This window comes from Mirounga angustirostris, unplaced genomic scaffold (genome assembly GCF_029215605.1).
Source record: "Mirounga angustirostris isolate CCGP_5_RB_7025 unplaced genomic scaffold, mMirAng1.0.hap1 SCAF_9, whole genome shotgun sequence".
NCBI classification, from domain to species: Eukaryota; Metazoa; Chordata; class Mammalia; order Carnivora; family Phocidae; genus Mirounga; species Mirounga angustirostris.
The window spans coordinates 37,930,140-37,945,569 of NW_026991717.1; the positions used below are offsets into that span (position 1 = coordinate 37,930,140).

A 15,430-nucleotide genomic window follows, 5' to 3' on the forward strand; every position below is an offset into this window, starting at 1 on the left:
ACAAAATCATTGAGGATTGGGTCTTGGGTCTGCTCCACCATCCTCGACATGCCACTGTCAGCCTCTCAGGTTCACCTCATAGTCCAAGACAGTTGCAGCTCCAGCCATCACACTCTCATCCCAGGAAGGAGGAAAGGGAGAAGAGCAAGCCCCTCCCTACTAAAGAAACGCCTTGGCAGTTCCTCACACTGCCAGTTACCTAGGGAGGCTGGGACATGTGGCATTCGTCTCTGTCCCCGTGTGAGGAAGGAGCAAGAAGGGAAATGAGGGGGCAGTTGAGCAGTCTGCCCAGTGGGCCCCGCGCCACCACCCCCCCCCCCAACCCCTGAACTCTGCGTGAGAGCTCGGGGCAGGCTGACGCCGGAAACGGCGCATCAGACACGCTGGTACCTGGGTGGCTGGTCCAGGAGGGGTTTCGCGACTGCCCGAGGCCACACAGCTGGGACATGGTCGCAGCCCTGGGCCGTGTACCGGCCTCTCTGAGTCCAGATCCCTGCCTGGAATCACCACTGCTCGGACACGGGGTACGGCACGGCTAGAACGTGCACATCATTGGCTCACCAGTTAGAGCCCTCGTTAATCAATGATTCGCTCTCACAATAAATGCATTGCTCTCACCATCTCCGCCCCGACTGTGGCCCAGGGTGACCACCAGCACCAGGCTACAGAATCCCCACAGCCAAGAGAGGCTGAGAATGGAAGCGCCCTTGCTCTCCAGCCTCATGGCCCCACCGGCTTGTCCTCAGCCTCCAGGAGCCCGGCTGCTTCGGGGCTTTCACGCACCTTTGTCGGCACAGCTCCCGCCGTGACTTGGCAGAGCAAATATGCCAGGGGGCTTGGAGGGGCCTGCTTCCCAACCTGGCTGGGGGGATCGCCCCCTTGGACCTCATCCTTCACCCCCTACCCCCCCAGCTGCTGCTGGACGTCCTGACTCCTCCCCTCTCTGGCCACAGATCCAAAACTTGGGCTTGTTCCCTATCCACGGAGTAATGATGAAGATCACCGTCCCCATCGCCACCAGGGCGGGCAACCGCCTGCTGATGCTGAGGGACTTCCTTACTAACCAGGTACTGTGCCCTCGGGAGCCTCCTCAAGGGAGGGGGCCCATAGGAGACAGACCTACCCTGAGGGGGTCCCCAAGTCCTCAGACCTCAGCTCCTCCTCCCCGGCCCCGGGCCAGCAGGGCCTTCTCGGGAAAGAGGAGGAGAGGAGAGCACCTCCGGGATGCTGAGCGTGCCAGGGCTGGTTGTGAGGCTGGTTGCATGTGGCCCTTGTGCAGGTGAACACGTCCTGTAACATCTGGGGAAACAGCACCGAGTACCGACACGCCCCGACGGAGGAAGACCTGACCCATGCCCCACAGCTGGTGAGTGTCCCCTTACCCGGGGCTTGGCCACCATACCAGAGCTTCAAACCGAGAGGAAACAGAATGAAGAAAAGATACATCTTGCTCATAATGAGCTCCCCATCTCGCAGGGCACATAAGAGTGGATGCCAGAGGAGCCAGGGGACGAGGCTGTGACAGGTGTCAAGAGAGTGACAGCAGATCAGACAACCTCCAGTAAAGGAACAGGGATCGTGGACTGGCCAGCAGGGTACAGAAGAGCAAAGGGAAGGGGAAGCCCAGACCGAGCAAGGCTATGAAGGCCAGGACCTACCTGGCTTGTCTTGGAGACATTGAGCCCATCCCAGCTGGGTCCTGCCTGGCCCCGGAGATGGAGGGCAGCTCAGGTCACCTCCCAAGGCCCTCCCCAAGACACCTGCTAGTTTCCAGCTTTATGTTCCCAGGGCTGCCACTGCCCCCCAGAGAGCAGTTTCTGAGCATGCTTTCACTGTTCTTCCCCAAGCAAACATCTTAGCTGTTTGGGTTTTATTTCCCCAAACGAGCGCCTCAGACAAAGCCTTTTTTGAGCGTAGTGTACTTTCCTGAAGACTGGGCCTGGGGGGGTGGGGGGGTTGACATGGCTGCAAGAGAGAGACACAAACAAGTTTAATCTAATAAATTCTGATTCTTTGATGATTTCTTTGGGTTTCCTGTTGAGATAGTATCATCTGTAAATAATAACAGTGTTAGTTTTACCATTCGATCCTTATAAACTGCTTTTCTCATCTTCTGGCTCTGGCTAGGACCTCCAGGGCAGTGGGAAATAGAAATGATGACAGTTTTGTCTTGAACCTGATTTTTTAAAAATTGTTTTTAATTTTTCTTTATTAAATATGATGCTTGCCATAGGTTTTTTATAAACACCCTTTATTCAGATTCAGGAAGTTCCTTGGGAGTTTTTACCATAACCCGAAGTTGGATTTCCTAAAATGCTTTCTCTGCATCTGTTACAGTAATCATACAATTGTTTCCTTTAATCTGTTTGTGTGGTGATGACATTTATAGGCTCCCTAATGTCGAACCAAAGTTCTGCTCCTGGAATACACGCGATTACACACAACCTCGACGAGCATTGGCTATGCTCGTCCTCTGCCCTTTCCCCCCCGCCAGGAGCAAAACTTGGGCTCAGCCATCTCTCTGGTGGCCCCCCACCTCTCCTTGTCCCTGTCCTCTGCCCTTAAGCCAGCTCCTTGTCCCCGTCCTCTGCCCTTTCCCCCCCGCCAGGAGCAAAACTTGGGCTCAGCCATCTCTCTGGTGGCCCAAGTCCCTGCTCACATTCTTGGGTCATGGCTGGGCCAGCTGCCTCCCTTGCTCCCCCAGAACCCGGTCGCTCACCCCGAGACCCACCTCCTCTTTCAGAATCATAGCAATTCTGACGTAGTCTCCATCAACTGCAACGTGAGGCTGGCCCCCAACCAGGAGATCAATTTCCATCTGCTGGGGAACCTGTGGTTGAGGTCCCTAAAAGCAGTAAGTAGAGCACTTGAGCGAGACTCCAAGGAAACAAGGGAAGGTGGTGGGTGCTGGGGGGTGTCCCAGCAGGGGAGGGGTCAGCTTCTGACAAGGCCTCTGATTATACAGCTCAAGTACAAGTTGATGAAGATCACGATCAATGCAGCCTTGCAAAGACAGTTCCACAGTCCCTTCATCTTCCGCGAGGAGGATCCCAGCCGCCAGGTGAGCCCCTGGGAATCCTGCAGGCCTCAGCTCGAGCCAGAGCAGCTAGGGGAGGGGCTGCCCCTTTCCCTGGAGTTTTCTCCACGTGTTCCTGCGGGAGAGAGAAGGACCGATCTGCAGTTAGTGCAGCAGCAGAGGAGAGGAGAGAAGCAAGACAAATAGGCTGGGAGGGGCCAAACAGGGAGGGGGCTAGAAGTAGGCATTCGCCCAGGGCCTCGGGGGCGCCAGGCTCTGTACCACAGCAGCCCCGTGGAAGCAGAGGAAGGAGGGGAACTGGCATAGTTTGCACTAGAGGAAAGAACTGGAGCTCAGGCCTGCCTGCCCGGGGGTGGGGGTGGGGGGGGAGACTCACTGATGGGTTCCACCAGCAGTGAGGCAGGATGACCATCCACCGCTCTCCTCCCCAGCCATTCTCACCTCGAATCTAAGGAAATGCACACGCTGTGCTTTAGGAGTCTGGGGTGAACTGAATTCATGAAGAACAAGGGATGCAAGACGTCTCTGTATTGGGACTCATTTTGAATTGGGTAAAACCGGATTGTCGCAGACCAGACCGGCTGGAATCAGGGCACAGGAAGGGGGTGAGGCTTCGTGCAGTGCTCTCCTGAGAAAATGAGAAGTTGGGTCTTGAAGAAAAGCCCAGTCTTTGGGAGAGGGGCTTGGGACATGGGACACTGCTGCCCTCCACTGGCCACATCCCCACACTGGCCGTGGCCTGCGTTCCTTGAGAGCGGCTCCTGTACCAGAGGCCAAGTGAACCCCCAGCCCCACCGTGGAGATGCTGGAGAGCAAACTCGGCATGGACAGGAAGGCAGACCTCAATCAAATGCACACATACCACTAGTAAACCGGGTGGGGGGCTGCCAGGCAGAAGGGAAGCAGGTACAGGGGACCCACCTAAGGAGCAGTTTTCTTTGTTCATTCATCCAACATTTGGTGGGTGTTCCTCCCATGACTCGGGCCCCCAGGGTGTACAGAGATGATTTAAGCAGACAAGGGGATGAGGATAACAGCATGGCTACGATCTGGGGGTGAGCACAGGTGCTGGGCCTGGGGGGCAGTCAGAGGGAGGGATGTCCAGGGAAAGTTTTCTGGAGACAGTCCACTTGAACCGAATCTGAAGAGATATGTTGGAATTCTGCAGGCAACCGAGAGAGAAGAGGCGTTGTATGGGCACCCCCACCCCCCCACACACACACACACGACCCCTCTCTCTACACTAGTTCATGTCTTCTAAGTGAATTCTCCTTCTCCTTCCACTCCCACCTCCCCCCAAGAAAATCCCTCTGATGCTCTCTGGATGCCTCACTTCTCTTTTAGAAATCCCGCAACCCAGGATCTAAGGCCCCCGTTGGCTTGGCTGTGAGCTACTGTCAGGGGTGGGGAGGCGGAGAAGGTCCTAGCCTTCGTGGGTGGAAAGAGAACACAGAAGGCACTGGCCGTTTGTTGAGCCCTGACTCTTGGCCAGGCCCTGTAACAGACACTTGGCATGCGCTCTGGCTCACTCCTCAAAGCACTGTGAGTTACGCTCCCCCCCATTTTTCAGATATGGAAACTGAGGCTGTGGGAAATAAGGCAGAGAGGGGGCCCTGACTGGCTTCAATTTGAATGAACAGTGAGTCGGTGGCCAAGCCAGGGGGGCTCACTCATTCAGTCATCCGCCATGTTGTCTGAGCTCCTCCTCTGTCCCAGCCCCTGAAGACAGAACAGTGACCAACACAAAGCTGACATTCTAGATGGGAAGAATGGCAAGACACAGGAATATATCAGTGTCAAGTGGTGATGAGGTCTGCCCAGAAAAACAACAGGCACAAAAGGGTGGAGACTGGGGGGTGGGGGGTGCTATTTTATACGAGGAGATTGGGAAGAGCCTCCCCGATAAACTGACATCAGACAGAAAGCATGAAGAACGGGGGTGTCATGTGGCTATCTGGGGCAGGGTGGGGGAGCCATGCCGGCAGAAGGGACAGCAAGGACAAGACCCTGCAGTGTGCGTGTGCTTGGCACATTGGAGGCCGGGTAGCTGGAGGGCTGGAGGAGAGAGAGCGATGGGGAGAGGAGGAGTGGGGCCAGCGAGGTGAGCAGAGCCAGAGAGTATAGGGCCTTGCGGGCCAGGACAGCGACTCTTATTTTCCACTCTGAGCTGGAGGCTGGGAGCAGAGCAGAGAATAAATCTGCCTTCCTCCGGCTGCCATGCCGAGAACAGACTGCAGAGGGCGACTCAGAGGCTGGGAGGCAGTCTCTTACGGTCTCCAGGGCAAGAGGAGGGTGCTCGTCCAAGGAGGTAGCCCTGGAGGGGGACGTCTGGCCACATTCTCGGTGCTTCCAAGGTAGAACGGCCAGACTTTGCTGGAGTCAGTGCCGATTACGAAGTTTCCGGCCTGAGCAACAGCAAGAAAGAACAGTGCGGCCATTTGCTTCCGTGGGAAAGGCGGTGAAGGAAGAGGTTTGAGGGTGAGGAGTGGGATCAAGAGTCTGTTTGGGGACCTGTTAAAGACACCAAGCAGGCCAGGAGACGGTAGCATATGAGTCTGGAATTTAGCGGAGAGGCCAGGTGACAGCAGTCCGCGGGGAGATGGAAAAGCCCTGCGTTGGAGGGAGTTTGTCCAGGGCTGCGTTAAGCCCTCCATGGCCCTGAGCACCTTTGCCTTCGGAGCCCCTTCCTCCTTAAAAAATTAATTTAAATTATTATTTTGTGGCAGTGTCCACATAAAGACAAACATAATCCAAGCAAGATTATATATTTTTTCTTCTTCTAATTTTAAAGGAAATTATAGAACATTTTCAAGGGCCCCTAAAAGCACGAAGGGGCCTGGGCCCATGGTGCCTACCAGGGAATACGGCCCCAAGCTCACCAGGAAGTGACTGTCGGTTAAAGCAGAAGTCCAAGGACAGAGCCACGGGACACACCAAAATTTAGAAGTTTGGGAGGTGATGAAGCAGGAGAGAAAATAAGAAAAAGTAGCCCACGTGGTAGGAGAATCCAGGGGGAGTGGAGAGTGACCCGAGGCCAAAGGCGGAAAGTGTCTCAAAGAGGAGGCAGGATCACCTGGGTCCCTTAAGTCCCGTGTCTGTTGTGCAAGGGCTGGGGGCTCTGGGGCCTCTGCAGGCCGGGTGCCACCCATCCCTCCAGCAGATGCCACCAGGCGTAAGCTATCCCCTGACGCCTGGCTGCCCCCGGGGCCCCGGAACAGTAATGCTGCTGACCTGGCGCCCTCCTCCCCTTGCAGATCACATTTGAGATCTCCAAGCAAGAAGACTGGCAGATCCCGATCTGGATCATTGTGGGCAGCACGCTGGGGGGCCTCCTGCTGCTGGCCCTGCTGGTCCTGGCACTATGGAAGGTGAGGCCCCAGCAGGCAGGTGGTGGGGAGCAGCGTCCTGGCAGGTTGGCCCAGGCCAGGGGCTCTAGCCTCTGGGGCCAGTCCCCACGTTCTCCCCATGGGAGCTGGTGCCCACCCAGCCTCCTCGCTAGAACTTGCCTCCTACCGAAACATCCGTCTCTCACCACAAGGGGACAGCTTGGCTAGGGCCACCAGAGGACCCGCAACCTGTGGCTCTGACCCTTCTGAGGGTCCCTTTAGGAACCTGATGAAAGCTAGGTCTCCTCTTATTAGAAAAAGAAGCGAGCACACAGAGCCACAAAATTTCTCGAACAGTGTCAGGCTGCCAGCAAGCCCCCCAAAGCCTTCTCCATCTTTGAGCCTCAGGTGGAGAGCCCCTGGTCTCAACCTCCTCCTATTATAGATGAGGGGAGGGAGGCCCAGAGAGGGGTGTTGACCGGGACAGGGTCACACAGCACGACTTCTTGCCTCCTGACCCAGGCTCCATCCACTCCATTGCAGCCCCCCCACCTCACCAATTAAGTGGCCCACTGTGCAGCCCACCAAGGGAGTCCTGCTGGGCTGGGGGTTGGGGGTGTTAGCTGGGTCCGTGTTAGCTGGGGTATTCGGGAAGAAGCCTTAGGAGGGTCAGTGAAGGGGAAGCAGGGAGGGGAGACAGGCCTTGTCCGCCCTGCCCACCGCTGAGACTTCTCCCTTTGCCGCCCACAGCTCGGCTTCTTTAAAAGTGCCAAGCGCAGGAGGGAGCCTGGCCTGGACCCCACCCCCAAAGTGCTGGAATGAGGCTCAGAGGAGGCTGCAAGTCGATGGGGGCCAGGACGCCAGTCCAGGCAGTGTGCAGGCCCAGGCCCAGGGCCCACTGAGTAGGGGTGAAGACCGCCAGCTCGCTTTGCACTTGACCTCATCTCCTGAGAGACCAAGGCTGCACCCTCTGAAAGGAACTCAAGCCAGTGTTAAGAGGGATTGCTCTAGTGGGAGGCCCAGACACCTCCAACACAGAGCCCTGGTGATTTAGAGGGACCCCTCCCACGGCACCCCAAAGCCTCCCCCAGGCTCTGTGGGGGCATTTGCTGCCCCGGCCACTAAGGTGCTAGGAATTCCAGCCATCCCGTCCCATCCTCAGAAGAAACAGGGAGAGGAAGACTGCCCTGCAAACCCACTCAGCACACTCCAGGCCTCGAGTCCCAGAAGGACCCTGGGGGGGTGGGGGGGCAGCAGATCTGCATTCTGTGCTGTCCTCCCACCCCCCGCACTGCTCAAAGCTCCGAGTCCCGCTCGTCCCTTCCTCGGACAGGATAGGTCCCCGGGGCTGCCCCTGAATGAACCAGGGCCCAAGGGCTCCATGGTGACAGGTGCTGGCTAGGGATGAAGAAGGACCCTGGGACGCGGAGACTGTGATGGACGGGCAGCTGGGACGCAGAACATGGGGCGCCCACCCCCGAGATGGGGAGGCAGGCGGGCCCTCCACCCCCCGCGCACCCCCGCGCACCCCGCCAGCCGGTTTTGTTCCTAGTGCCCAGCGGGAGCGCGCGCACACGCACTCCCTGCGTCCCGCGTCCCCACTTGGTCTTCCCGGGGGAGCGGGGCGGAGCCTCCCCTCCCTGCGTCACCCACCGCCCTGCGCGCGCGCGAGGGCGCGCACACACATGCACACACACGCACACACACACACACAGCCTCCCATCCCTCCCTTCCGCCCACCGTGCACGAGAGAAGGGCTCAGCCGGCGCTGCTGAGGGGTCCTCTCTGGAAGGCACTGGGTAAAGCCGGTGTAGGGACACCGGAGTCTGTGCAACCTCGGTGGCAAATATCTGATCCGCTGGCCCACGGGACAAGTGGTACCACCAGTGACGGCGCCTTGAGGACAACAGGCACGCCCGGTGCCCAGCGAGTAATTTATGCCTTAATCTTGTTTTGAGGTAGAAATGAAAGGGGGATGCATCAAAGGCATCTGTCCCCTTGTCACATAGTACGACCTTTACTGTCGTAAATTTTTTAAAAATTAAAAAAAAAAAAAAATACAGGGATTGAAAACAACCAAGGTGCTGTCATCCCATTCTGGGGGAAGGGCATGTCCTGGGGAACCAACCTCTTTTCTCTGAAGGAAAGGAGGTAGTTGCGGGGCCCCTCCTGTTTTCGCATTATCTCTAAATGTTGAGAAGGGGCTTGTCCACCCTTCGCTCCCTACACCATCCCCGCCAAATGGCTGCCTGGTCTGGGATGGACATCTGCGGTGATGGAGCACTTCCTCCCTCGCAAGACCACCAGGTCCATCTTCACTGTTTGGATGGTTGAAGCGTCTAGCCCTTAGTTCCAGCCCTTCCTTCTCTGGCCTCCTAGATTTCTCCAGGCTAACATTTCAGTGCTCACCTGACACCCTGACTTGAGTTTCTTCACCTTTACACACAGACTGCTCTTAAACCAAGTGGTCTCCATTCTAATCTTGTGCTACTGGAATCCCAAGAAGCCGGAAGTGGAACCTTAGAAATTATTTGCTCTTGTTCCCCCATAGATGAGGACACTCAGAACCAGTGCAGTTAAGAGATAGCCCTAGGTTCCACAGCAAAATCCAAACTCATCCCAGGATTGCTCTCTCTTTCAAGCCAGTCATTATAGCCCAGCCTCGGGGGTCTTATGGAAGGAGAAGGCACTGATACAAAGTAACGATGGGAATATTTTTTCTCAAATGGTGAACCCCCAGTCAGAAGGGGAAACACGATCATGTTTCACTGGAGTCTTAACTCTCATGAGCTGAGCACCTGACTAAAGGAAATTTGATGAACCCACACTCACAAGTGTGTCATATGATTTAGCACCGAGTCTTCTGTCAAGCACCATCAACTCTGAGAATGCTTTCATGTGAAACCTGCCTTTTAGGGATTGGTAGTCACATTTTAAAAACCGCTATGTGCACCCACACTGCAGGCAGCCCAGAAGTGACCAAATCCAACCTCTGGGCCTTCGGGGGCAGCCTTTTCCCCCAGGGCTCCACGGTCCGTCCATGCCCCCCCCCCACCCCCACCCCCACCCCGGGCCTACGGCAAGAACTGGATGGTCAAAGGCGTAACTTGTAACTTCAAGGAGTTCAAGCCCTCCCCTTGTGTCTCTCTTCTCTTTCTCTTATCAATTCTCCCTTTCGGAATTTATCTGCTCTGGGGTATAAATGTTGGAGATGGACCTTAAAGAGTACCTGGTGGGGCCACAGAGAAGATGCATTTCCTAGGGAGCAAAGCTCACGCTAGAGCAGTGCTCTTCAGGCCCAGGAGCTTGGAAAGATACCTATGCAAGGGCCCACCCCCAGATCCAGATTTAATTGGTTGGGAGGGTCCGGGCACCATCTTTGTTTCAGAGTTCCCCCCCTTCCCCTCCCCCATGACTCATGTGCAGAGTGGAGGTCAACGAGAAGGTAAATATATAGGCTAGAAAACAAATAAGGGGTTAACATGCCCAGGTGACCTTCCATTACGAGTAATGAGAACTATACTGTCGTCCTAATGTTCAAGTTAACCGACTCCAGCTTGGAGTTGGGAAGACCTTCTTGTTCCAGCAAGTCTCTGGAATGGGACCTGCTGCAGAGTTCACCCAGTTCTCCTGCATATCCAGAGCCCCAAGGGGACTCTTGGAGAAGTTGAACACATTTGCTATTGTCTGGAGGAGAGACGAATAGTAGTCTCTGAAGCAATTTTGGCATTTAGCGGCAAGCAGGCCAAAATGCAACCTCCAATCAACATAAAATTCATATTGTGGTTCACAGATGGGTATTATTAGCAATGCTCTATTCTGTAGTCAAGAATAATTATTTATATTAAAAAAAAGAATAATTATTTATGATGGATCTGAGGGCTGAACTCAAGAGTGCTAATCTGAAATGTAGCCAACTTAAAAAGGGTTCAGTCTTTTAAAAGCATTACCAGCCATCCTAGGCATTACTCTAAACAAGCTGCTTTGACTTTTGGGTGGCCCCGTGGTACTTGCTTAAGCAAGACTATAGCAAACAATCGCATGGGCGAAAAACACGGGGCAAGGTTTGACCCTTATAAACCAAATACCAACAAATGATGGTTTCAGAATTTGGTCCGTGGATTGTCCAGATTTCCCTAGTTCTAGGCTCACCGTCTCGTAGAGGAAAAACACAGGAGTTGTGAAATGAATCGTGAGAGATGTTCTGTGAGCTTCCACTGCTCTTCTCACATGGTGAGACCCCAGGTGGAATGGGGGTTCCCAGAAAAGATCCCGAAATTGAGGGGCAGGCCTTGGATGGCCTCAAGCCTTGTGCCACCAGTGCCCAGTGCTCTGCAGGGAAGTGGACCTCAGTTCTGGGTCCTTCACATCCAGCCAGCTGAGCAGGGAAAAGAAATCCAGGCAAGAGTGCTGCTTCTTTCTGGCATTAGATGGTGTGGGCACGTAAGCTTGCAGGACTAAGTGTGCCTCTTTGAGCACATGATCTATCCCGAGCTGAGCGTCTCAAAGTGGGATCCCAGAGCTGCCCAGATCAGAACCACGAACTAAGTTCCACCCCAGACCTCACAGATCCCATTTCTGTGAGGTTAATTCCAAGCACATTAAACTTATGGAACCAGCAATCTGGAGCCACCATATGCTCTTATTGTCTAGACTTCCATGTCAGTTTCTTGAGCAGTGTAGCCCTTCTCAGCTGCCCTTGGATCTCGGTGGCAGTGGTCATCAGCAAAACCCGCCCAGGGGTGTCCTTCCAGCACAAAGAGTGCAGTTTCCGGGTTTTCCTTTTGTTCAGGAAGGTGGTATTTTTAACAGATAGCTATCAGGTGGAAGGGGCAAAGTGCTAACACAAACACAACAGAGAGAGGGAGAATAAATGTGGAAGAGCTTCTGACAGAAGGTATGGACCTGGCCTTTCCTACAGGTCTTTAAAAGACAAGTTGCTGCCTCCATCAGCATTCAAGAGTTTTTCGTGTCAGTGCTCCCCCAGAATATGACACTAGCCTTCCGTCAGTCCCCCTGGCCTCAAGTCCCAGGATGCTAAGCACCCTGTAAGAGAAACGGCCAGCTTACTCATGGTCCTTTTCCGGCATGACTCACTCTAACCACACCTCACCCCAAACAATAAAGTGGCCAGGTCTCTCCACCACCAGATATGCCTTGGGTGGCTTAACTTAGTGGTTTTGAGTGGTCTCCTGTCTTCAGTCACCACCACATTGGCCTGTTTTTACCTTCAGTTAGCATCATGCCGGCCCTTTATTCTGCACTACTTCTATTTTTTTGAAATCCCCCAAAATTATCCTAATACTAGTATTAACATCAGCCAGGCTCCATGCAGAGGGCAGTCCAGCTTAACCGACCACATTAAAATTATGCCAGCCCTTCTGTGTCACCATCCATTCCGTTAGCTTTGACCTCACACTGAAGTAGGACACCATGTTCCACACAGACACTGAAGCAGGAACGGAGTTTTGCTGGTTAAGCGTGGAGAGGGGGTTAGAAGCCTGGCACCTGGGCTCTGAAACTTTTCAAGACTAGTATGTACCTAGCAAACTCACAAGATTTGAAGTAGGGTATGAGCAGAACATTTTCTTAAAAAAGGGGATACTATTCCCAAGTTTCAAAGTAGGGTACGAGCAGAACATTTTTTTTTAAAAGGGGGACACCATTCCTTAATGGATTTGTCCTTTCTAATCAGTTATGCGCATTCTTTGTCCTCATCTCCCTGGCACTACATACAAAAATGACAAGCAACAACTCAAATGATAATGTTTTCTGAAATGTTTTCAGAAAATGGCCCAAGCCAGAGTCAAAAGGTAACATCGTGAACTTCTGTTTGGGAAATTAAAGTTAAAATCTGATGAGAAATAGAAAATCAGATTTTAGATAGGGGCATCTAGCTAGATGACAAGCTTATCGAGGGCAGGGATCATCTTTCTTGTTTTGGTATGCACGTCCGTGGCACAGTACCTCTGCTGGAGGCCGGAACACAACCCCGGTCCTGCTCTCAGGACAGACCAAGCACACCAAATGTACAAAGCCCAGGGGAATGAGACTAGAAAATTTTATCTAAGCTTGCCAACATGCTAAGTCTTTACGAACCACCTGAAATGTGCTTCTCATGTTGACATTTTCTAGATCAAGCATCTGATGAAATATATTACTACCAGTATTTTCTTTAGTCTGGTCATGTTACTTTAATAGAGCAGAAGTTACCTCGAAACAAAGAAAAAAAAAAAGGTTTAGAATTTGTCTGGGTGATTTCCAGAGGCCACCTGGATATTGCAGCCAGCATGCACCTGGCAGAGATGCTAAGGGGAGCTCTGTACCAGCCTGACAGTCTGATAGTCGAAGAGCATTGCTCACTGGGTCGAGACCCGGAGCTTACCCTGGGCTCTAACATTCAATCCTTGTGTGACCTTGAATGGACAAGTCACTTTTTTCTGGGTCTACCACCTCAGCTATAAAAAGAAGACTTGCACTAACTGGTGTTCTCAGGTCTCTATAAAGGGATGGGAAAGCTACCCTAAATCTAAATTTGAAAACATGGTCGTGCGGAGGATGTGCTCTAATACCACCATATGATAATACTCTGGGGGCAACCTTAACTAACGTTAATTAGGCAAATGAAAGAAATACAGAATATGAATACTGAAATGGGAAGGCAAAATAATCATTACTTGTAAATGATGTGTATCTGGGACATCCAAAAGAAGCAAGCGAAAAATTTCATTTTTTAAGAAAAGGCAAATCCATTAAGATGCCTATGTAAAAACATTAACATTTAGAAGTATACGTAATGGGAAAAAAATTCCTATCCATAATATAAACAAAGAACCTGATAATAAAAGGAAGATGTTTGTAAGAACTTCATTTAAAAAAAAAAAAGTCTTTAAAAAAAGTCTCTAAGAGACGTAAGACTTCACTAAATGGGACTATCTTTCCTTTGGATAAAAAGGCTCAGACTTACAGAGACAGTCTCCCTAAATTAATCTGTTAAAGTCAATGATAAAATCATCTTTCAACATAACAGGACACCAAAATTCATCTGGAAAAAAAAAACATACACTAATAAAAGAATTAGATTCCCTCCGCAAAAGAAGGCAAATGAAGACATATTAGCCCCACTAGTGTTAATATTTAACATTTACCAAGCATTTCACTGCTATGTGTCAGGTACTTTGTTAAGTAAGCATCTTGATTCTCTCATTTGCTCATCACAGTCCAAGTTAAATATTATTGTCCCAATTTACAGAAACTAAAGCTTGGATAGAAAAGTAACTTGCCCAAGGTCACAGAGCTAGTAAGTGATACAGCCTTGACAATAATCCCCAGAGCTCCTTCACTCGGCCAGATCAACAGAATAGAAAAAAGAACCCAGAAAAAGATCCAATTATATTATGGAAATTTGGTTTATGATTGAACTCAGTGGAAAATAATTAAGGAAGTCTTTGGCTAGCTGGATCCCTTACATGAAAATAAATTCCAAAAACATAAAAAATAAAATAAATCCCAGGTAGATAAAAAATTTAAACCAAAGAAAAGGGGGGCGGGGGGAAGAAGGGAGAAGAGACGTGGAAGGGAGAAGCCATAAAAGCACTGGAAAAAAACATGGGTAAAAAAGATTTATGATCTTGGAATGGAGACAAGCAAGATACAAAATTCAGACTCCATTTTAAAAAATTATGATAAATTTGACTACATAAAAATGTAAATTTCTGATATAAAACTACTATATTCAAAATCAGAAAAACTATAAGCTGTGACATATGACAGGAAAAATTTCCTTAAACTTCCAAAGAATTTCTAACTAGTAAGAAAAAGACAACCCAAAAGCAAGCAGAAGAAATACAAATGTGTCAGTAAATATATGAAAGTGTTGGGCACCTGGGTGGCTCAGTCGGTTGGTCATCTGCCTTGGGCTCAGGCCCTGATCCCAGGGTCCGGGTCCCGGTCCCGGTCCAGTCAGGTCCGTCCCACATCAGGCTCCCAGGAGGGAGCCTGCTTCTCTCTCTCCCCCTCTGCCCCTCCCCTCTGCTCATGCGCCCATGTGCGCACGCTCTAATAAATAAAATCTTCAAAAAAAAAAAGTGTCAACCTCATTCATAATAAAGGAACACTAATCAAAACAATGAAATACTATTTTTCATTAAGCATCTTGGCAAAAACTAAACGATTAGGTAAAATCTGATGTCAATAATAGCATAGGTAGATGGAAGGCAATTTAATGACTTCTACCAAAATTTGAAATACTCAGCCACCAAACCAGAAATTCCAGTGCTAGGAATGAATTTGTTCTATGAATATAGAACATAAGGATGTTCAATGAAGCTTTATTTTTTTTTAAAGATTTTATTTATTTATTTGAGAGAGAGAGAATGAGAGAGAAAGAGAAAGCATGAGAGGCGAGAGGGTCAGAGGGAGGAGACTCCCCGCCAAGCAGGGAGCCTGACACGGGACTCGATCCTGCGACTCCAGAAATCATAACTTGAGCAGAAGGCAGTTGCTTAACCAACTGAGCCACCCAGGCGCCCCTGAAGCATTATTTAGAATATCAATAAAATGAAAACCTAGAAGTCCAACAACAAGGTCTGGTTAAATAAATGCTAAGCCCACTCATAAAATTAAATCTATAAAGTTGTTTAAAGAAGAAAAAAACTATAGATACCCATATGAAAAAGCCTAAGATATATTAAAGATTTATTTATTTATTTGACAGAGAGAGACACAAGCAGGGGGAGTGGGAGAGGGAGAAGCAGGCTTCCCACTGAGCAGGGAGCCCAATGCGGGGCTCGATCCCAGGACCCTGGGATCATGACCTGAGCCGAAGGCAGATGCTTAATGACTGAGCCACCCAAGTGCCCCCACCTAAGATATATTAAATGAAAAACACAAGATACAGAGGAGAGTAGGAGAAAGTTCATTTGCATTTTTAATAAATGAAAAGGAGAAAAAAACATACATATGCACAGAAAAATTCTGGGAAGCTACTCAAAAAAACTAGTAAATAGTGACTGCCCTCTTAAGAGTCCAAATGGGAGGCAGGTAGAGATGGGAAGGGCATTGGGTT

At 51.0% G+C, this 15,430-nt stretch overlaps 1 protein-coding gene across 2 annotated transcripts in view; it reads left to right on the forward strand.

Moving 5' to 3' along the window:
* ITGA11 (integrin subunit alpha 11) overlaps positions 1–10,064 on the forward strand; it is a 113,833-nt gene extending 103,769 nt beyond the window's left edge. Inside the window, exons 25-30 of one of the 2 annotated variants that reach the window (XM_064570239.1) lie at positions 954–1,067; positions 1,280–1,366; positions 2,744–2,854; positions 2,966–3,061; positions 6,292–6,405; positions 7,114–10,064. In XM_064570239.1, the coding sequence (XP_064426309.1) occupies positions 954–1,067; positions 1,280–1,366; positions 2,744–2,854; positions 2,966–3,061; positions 6,292–6,405; positions 7,114–7,185 (594 nt within the window). In that variant the 3' untranslated portion in view covers positions 7,186–10,064. Of the gene's footprint in view, positions 1–953; positions 1,068–1,279; positions 1,367–2,743; positions 2,855–2,965; positions 3,062–3,468; positions 3,643–6,291; positions 6,406–7,113 lie in introns of those variants that run through there. The other variant, XM_064570240.1, reaches the window with a different exon arrangement.
* The last annotated feature ends 5,366 nt before the right edge of the window (positions 10,065–15,430 follow it).